The sequence below is a fragment of the Mastacembelus armatus genome, chromosome 16 (genome assembly GCF_900324485.2).
Source record: "Mastacembelus armatus chromosome 16, fMasArm1.2, whole genome shotgun sequence".
NCBI classification, from domain to species: domain Eukaryota; kingdom Metazoa; phylum Chordata; class Actinopteri; order Synbranchiformes; family Mastacembelidae; genus Mastacembelus; species Mastacembelus armatus.
This window is the reverse complement of record NC_046648.1, coordinates 8,164,062-8,171,068: the sequence shown is the minus strand read 5'-3', so window position 1 is coordinate 8,171,068 and position 7,007 is coordinate 8,164,062. Positions and strand designations below refer to the sequence as shown.

General features: G+C 37.3%; 1 protein-coding gene across 1 annotated transcript; it reads right to left on the bottom strand.

Moving 5' to 3' along the window:
• Positions 1-2,345: 2,345 nt before the first annotated feature.
• dcstamp (dendrocyte expressed seven transmembrane protein) lies at positions 2,346-4,102 on the bottom strand. The gene is made up of 4 exons (XM_026294233.1): positions 4,079-4,102; positions 2,914-3,992; positions 2,501-2,827; positions 2,346-2,405 (listed from the first exon to the last, which is right to left on the bottom strand). The coding sequence occupies exons 2-4, from the start codon at positions 3,952-3,954 to the stop codon at positions 2,346-2,348; spliced, it is 1,428 nt and encodes a 475-aa protein (XP_026150018.1). The 5' UTR covers positions 3,955-3,992; positions 4,079-4,102.
• Positions 4,103-7,007: the final 2,905 nt, after the last annotated feature.

Sequence of the window (7,007 nt, the reverse complement as noted above, 5' to 3'; positions counted from 1 at the left end):
TAATGTTTTCTTTATTTTGAAGGTGTCTGATACTTCCATTTGGATTGGGAACTTTTGTCACTTTTTCCAAAGTGTCTGCTGTCATTTTTTTAAATTGAACTAATGGTTCCCACCCAAAAGCATCCCTTCCCTCTGATAAAATATGTAATAATGTGTACTGACATGATGAAGGTATTAAGATTTACTTTGTTGACCCAGATTGACTGTATGTTTGCATATTCAGTAGAACCACACATTATCATATACCCTTCATCTATGCTAATATATGGACTGCACTCATTCCTTCCCTGGTAAAAAGAGGTCTGTGGCTGCCACCAAGCATCATGGGACAGCTTCCTATTGTTCCAGCAGGCTAGTGTGGTACAATGCCACAGGGCTAGTTGAGTCATAATGTGAGCTTATGAGGTTTCCACACGGGTCAGTGGCAGCGTGTGACTCACAGGAAGCCTACTCATCCTTGAGCTGTACCACTTCCTCTTGGCTCTGACTGTGACTGGCGATCTGGGATGTTACAGTCAAGCCTCATGAAATGATAAAATGTGCCCTGTTGGATTTAAACTTCCGGTGCTAATTTAATGTCATTTTAAATCTTAAACTTAAAGAAGAAATACTAGACTTGATCTTAAGATATATATTAAATTTAGGGCTGCGGCTATCCATCATTTTTGGAGTCGAGTATTCTACCGAATATTTCAGCGATTACCCGAATAATCAGATAAATGAGACTTTTGTGTTTTTAAACAATAATATTATCGTGTAATACATTACAGAAATCACGTTACCTTGAAATGACGTTACCTTGTGTCGGCTCCGCTGGGTGAGCCGGTCTGGTTCACAACTGGCTGCTTCCTGTTCAGTGTTGAAGCATTGACGAAATGCTGTTGTGGTTCGTCACGTCTACTTTCCAATACACGCATTGTACCGTGTTGTCATCTTTTTTACGTTTGAAATGATCCCACACTTTGGACATTTTCTGCCTTTTACAGACGGTTTCGCCGACGGATTTTGCCATAGCGCCAACTTTTGATACCGAAACGCGTTGTGCTACAGTGATAACGGTCCGTGTGGAACAATAATCCATAGGCCAAACAAGTCCGATAACACGAGTGATCGTAATTAAACAAATCCTCGAGGCAAATAATTTGCTTCGAGGATTTTTTTGTAATTGAATTCCTCGACTAATTAAATCAACAACTTATAAAATTATTGGCGTCAAACAGGAAGTTCGTGCAAAACTTAACTGTTTTCACAGCCTGGCAACGGGTGTTGTTTATAATGAATATAAATGATCTCTACCACATGATATTGCATTGATTGTATTAAAATGCTTTATACATCGAGCTATTTGGTGTTTAATAGGACTCACTGGCTGAAAACCCAAATCTCTGGAATGAACCAAAATACAACAGACTTCAATACCAATGGCTAAATTATTTTTTGTAGCAAGTATTGTATATGTTTGGCATAAATGTGGTAACTTGTGAATTGCTTACAGTTTGGCATAGATTCATTATTGTAACCTGACTTGTTATGTAAGGAACAGGACGTCTCAATGTCAGAAAAAAATGAAATTTCTAGTGCTCATTAATGTTAAACTGACTGTTCTTGCGGAGTATGTATACACCTTAAGATTAGACTCCCACTCAGAGCCAGATGTGGAAAGAGTACAAAAATATTCTACCCAAGTAAAAGTATGGCGGAAACTCTAGAAACACTACAGTAGTTTCTGGTTCTGCATTTTTTAGTATTTCTATTTTACTCAGAAGGCTAACGGATGTGATGTACTGAAGTACAATACTCAAAATATATATGTATGTACTTTACAATGCAGAAGTTCACAAAAAACCTCCTCAATTACAGTAACGCCAGTAAATGTAATTCGTTACTTTCCACCCCTGCCCAGAGCATGGTGAATATTTATTCACAACAGCCAACTCCATCTGACAAAGGTGAAAGTGAAGTGAAAAATATACACTACAGCTAATGGTAAATTTAAAAAAATCTAATGATAATCAGTCATTAAAATTGATCTCGTCTGCATCATATTTGATGGTAATTTATGTTGTAGTTGTCAGGGCATTTACTAACATGTCCACTGATTTTCTTAGTGTAATATAAAACCTAATATAATAAATAACATTAAAAAAATATCAACTTCATAGTGTTGTTAGAGGTAAAGTCATGGTATCACCAAAGTCATTAGCCTTGGGCATCATAAGACAGTGCAGAACAAATATTCCAGCCAATCGCTGATAGTCTCCCTGAAGTCGACCACAGACCAAACTGGTGCCTGACAGATGATCACTAAGCCAAACCCCTGCCGTGGCTGAGAACAAGACGTTTCTTCAGACAATAATCTGTGGATCCTCTTTGGGTCGAAAGAGCAGTGGGCACCAGAAATGTGGCTGATAAAAGAAGAAAAAGAAAAACCACAGTTTAAAGACGATATTTCCTGTCTTCAAACATTCATTACTGTCTACCGATACATTATAATGCAGACCTTTGCAATTAGTGATGTGAGGCTGCAATCATTTTCCTCCTTCATTTGCTTTAATCTCTTCCTGAGGATTTTGGCGTGCAGGTACTTCACTCTCTCTTCGGCCGCGGTGGAGAAGAACCGCTCACAGACCATCAGTCTGAGCTGGGCCACTTTGGCAGCCATCAGCGCCATAATGAGCAGGGTAAGCAGAATGGCAGCCAGTGGAAACACAGAGTTATACAACAGCAGCTTGGGTTCAGGAAGGCACTTCTTCTCGAACAAGGTCACAGTGTAGGAAAAATCATTTTGATGACTATTTAATGTAATTCCAATTAAAGTGGCAATCCCCTGAAAAAAAAAAAAGGGATGAGTTGTCAGTGGAAATCTGAAATAAATGCACCAGGTTGTTAAGGTCATTTCACGAACATACTTACTTTGATGCTCAATAACAAGGGGACATGGAGTGGCTCCAGCTCTGATAACTTTGTTGTCACAATTTGAATAAAACAGTACAATAAGGCATCCACAGTTATAAATATGACCCAAGCTACCACATGGGAGACGATTGGAAAGCCAAACTTCAGCACAGCTTTCCTCTCTCTGCTGGTGGTGTGGGTGGAGGGGACAGAGGGGTATAACTTCCTCTCCTCTGGTGTCAAGGGGAGTACATGGGGCCTTCCTTCTGCTTTTTCCTTCTCGTCAAAATGAACAAATCTGCTGCTTATGAACCTGTTTTCGTATTTCATGTTGTTGCGGTATTTTTTTATGTGCAAGGCAATAAACATCATGAGCACGAGGAAGCTGATGGCAGGAAACATTCTGTCTGTCACAGAGGAGACTGTTTTCATGAGCGACTGTGCATATTTTACAGTCTCATTCAGTTTCTGCTCTGCTTCAGTGAGTTGCTCCTTGAGTTTTTCTGATTCCAGTGAAACCTGGAGCTTGGAGTCAAGGTTCACTATTCCTAGGTCCGTGATCCCTTTGAGCATGTTTCCTATCCACTTTAACATCTCGACATAGCTCCTAAAAGGGGCAGCAATGGATGCTTTCTTTGCCTTCAGGTTGCAAGTCATGCTCCTGACCAGACCTGAGAGGTTCTCCAAGGTGTTGCGGATATTTTTAAGAATCACTAAACTGGTCCCTGCAGTCAGCAGCAAGTTCCGACTCTTCTTCATGAAAATAGAGATCACAAACAGAGTCCCTAAGCATCGAACTCTTTTTGATAAGAACAGAGCAACAGTAAGTAATGCCCCAAAGCTGCCAGCAATCCCTCCAGCCAGCGCTGTCTCATAGTCCAGGGTGAAGAAGAGGTACAGGAAGAGCAGGGAACTGAGCAGGAAGCTGGAGAAGCAACAGGTGAAGAGGAGGACGACAGTTCCTTGAAAGCCATCCCTTTTACCAGTTGTGAAAACATCCACAGCCAGAAAAGCAACATCCTTAAGGCTTTGCCTTGTCACAATCCATGAGAGTAGCATCCCGAATATTTAAAGAGAATCTGTGGGAAAACCCAAAACTGAAAGGGAATGGCAGAAAATCCATGGTGAATTTCAGAATAACATACATTTAAGATTATATATAATGAAATTTCAAAGTACAAACCTGCTGTATGAATCTTGGCATCCAGTCTTATTGTGCAGTTTGCAGCCTTCTTAAATATGGATAAAACAGGAAGTGTTCTGTCGCAGCAAACCTCAGTCATTGGTCATTTCTTAGTCATCCCTATTCAACCAAAAGCAGAAGCAAAGACGAGTAGGAGGCCAGATTTTTGTGTTCTCCTGCCTTGTCAGCCGGGATCATATTGTTTTCTACGTGCCAAAGATAATTTTTAAGAGTTTTTACTACAGCAATATGGACGTTGATTAATTCATGGAAAGACGGCTACTTTCAAGGAATTCCGATCAGACCATTGCACAGAACTATGAAGTCAGCGTGAAACACCTTTTATGTGTTCAGTTTTAACATCATATTCTCACAGATCAGCAAGAATAGTTCAACAGACCCAAATATACAGACTGTGCCAGGAGTCCCAGTACACACAGGTGAGAAGATAACTCAGGCAGGTAGGAATCCTGTATCCTGGAAAGAGACAACAGGGGTACTTCTAGTAAAAAACTCCATAAAGAATACCACAACAGACAGGGACAGGTGAGCAATGATGGATCCTTGTCACACTCTTTAAAGACATTATTTATGTTGTATTGAAATGTCTGTCCGATAAATGCGGCTGTATCACACTTACCTCTAAGCTTCATTCACAAATTCAAGCAAATTTCTATTTTCATTTCCTCTTAAAAGTTATTTTGATACATGAAGTTCTGCTCAGGAGTTGTGTATGCACAATGAAAACGAGTATGTGTCTTTTTTGATTTCAGATTAATTAAAGAAAGCCTGCACTGCAAAGAAGTTGCATCTAAGAAACAATGCAAAACTCTTGCATTCTGGGAACTGTAGCACCCAGACAGTCTCTGGAGCTCAACCCATCTTGACTAAAAATTAAAATATTGCAGCTTTTTAATATACGCTACTGCAGTGCCCAGTTAGCTAATGTTTTTTTTTTCTTGCATCATATAAAGCATTTTGAATGGCCTTTATTATGTGACAGAGTATTATATACACATAAATTTGCCTTGTATTACATACTTTTCCTGAAGGTTTAATGAGAGTATATGCTGTTTGTGTGCATGTGTGTGTTCATCTTATCATCACCCAACACTTGGCATCAGTGTAATATCAATTTTTTAATTTTTAATTTGAAAAATAACTTACATAAATCTCTGTACTCAACCATACTTAACCAAGACATAGCCTTGGCAATAACACATTGCACCAAAAAGAGAAAATGAAAAGGCATTCAAAAGGATAAATAACATATGTATTTGTCATCATATGAGGCATTTTTCCTGTTCCAAAAGTGTCCATCAGTCTATTGTTGGTAGCTTGTTTATTTAAATTCTGACATCTAAAGGTATGTACAATGAAAATTAAAAAGAAAATATATACTGTAGCTTGTTACAGCATCAAGTTTTTCTTGGACGTTAAAACACATTAATGTCACATGGAAAAGAAATAATGCCTCAATTCAATTTCATTCAGACATACTGCAACTATAAGATTCATATGCTTCCCCGACATGAGAAGCATTTATAATTACTAAAAATAGAAAATAAAAAATAAACTGGTCTTGGCTTTTAAATAAAACTAACAAAAATATAGTAAATTAATTTCATTTTTATTAAAACAAGAAAAAAAAAACAAAAAGATTTTTTGTGGCAATATCCCTTGCTATCTGAGCTATTGATTAGCTCCGCTCCACAAACAGTGCCTGTAAAATTCAAGCACAGCAACACACACTTCTTGCATGTTTGCTGCCTCCTGATTAGACCTCCTGATGTACCAGTACAGATTATTTTTGCATGTTTGTCAACAATACTGAAATAAAATACACTTGCAATCACAACTGTTTCATCAACCTCCATTAAATATAAAATATTTTCCTTGTCACGTTTTTTCTCAGAAACCTGAAAGAAAATATGACCTTGGGGGTGGAATGTTTTTTTTTTTTTTTTTTTTTTTTTTCTTTTCTCTTTTTTGTTAAACTTCAATAACTGGCCGTGGAAGACCAGGAACTAATTTGCTGTAGAGTTCAATTTAAGGTGAAGGAGAAAAGTAATGAAGTTGACATGCACTGTACAAGAAACTGCAAAAATTCCAAATATCATCTTTATCAAAACATGCTGAGTTACTGTAAGGTGTGCCCAAGCCATGTTGCAGAAAATCCTTTTCAACATGCTTGTTAAACAAATCAAATCCAAAATAAAATACATACTTAAAGAATATAGAACTGTAAAATAACCAACAGTCCTAAAATCTGGACAATATCAGGGGACTGAACAATGTTAGAATTGAATAGTACAATCAGAAGTACCCTGGGACAAGGAGGAAAAACAGAAACATGTACAATTTGCACACATTGTTTTTCTTTAAAAGGCATGAGCCTTTTTCAGTGAAATAAATAATTTACATTTATTTTCATTATCACCCTTTGTCACATAAATGTTTTCTTTTAAGTATCTCCAAAAAGTTTCCCTCAGGTTTCCCTTATCTGCACGTCTGCAAAACACAGACTCATGAATGGTCTAAAGAATAACTTTTTTCATCACAATGTTGCATTCACTCCCCTTGAAAACCATGCACTAGTGAAATTTATCTTTAAAAATAATATAAATTGTTGAAAGTGGCTGATCTGTTTTATTTATTTTTCTTCATCTTTTTTTTTTTTTTTTTTGCAAGTTGCAGCCTCAAGAAAATAATTTCCTTTTTTTTTATAATTCAGCTAAATTTGTGTCCATGCAAATGAACTAAAAAGGAAAAAATATTTTTTTCTAATTTAATTTCATACAATATATCAACAGAGAAAGAATGATGGTAGATTGTACATCTTTTCATGGGTATATTGTGTTGATGGGAGCCACTTAAATATTGCCTAGGACTAGGTTTGAAGTCTATCTGGTGTTTTACCAGGATCATG

What these genes read in the sequence shown, in the direction of transcription:
- dcstamp (XM_026294233.1), bottom strand. Translation starts at nt 3,954, where the DNA reads ATGCTACTCTCATGGATTGTGACAAGGCAAAGCCTTAAGGATGTTGCT. An exon ending in CCTTGTTATTGAGCATCAAA is followed by an intron (nt 2,828 to 2,913) that starts GTAAGTATGTTC and finishes TTTTTTTTTCAG; the next exon opens with GGGATTGCCACTTTAATTGG. An exon ending in TCACATCACTAATTGCAAAG is followed by an intron (nt 2,406 to 2,500) that starts GTCTGCATTATA and finishes TTCTTTTATCAG; the next exon opens with CCACATTTCTGGTGCCCACT.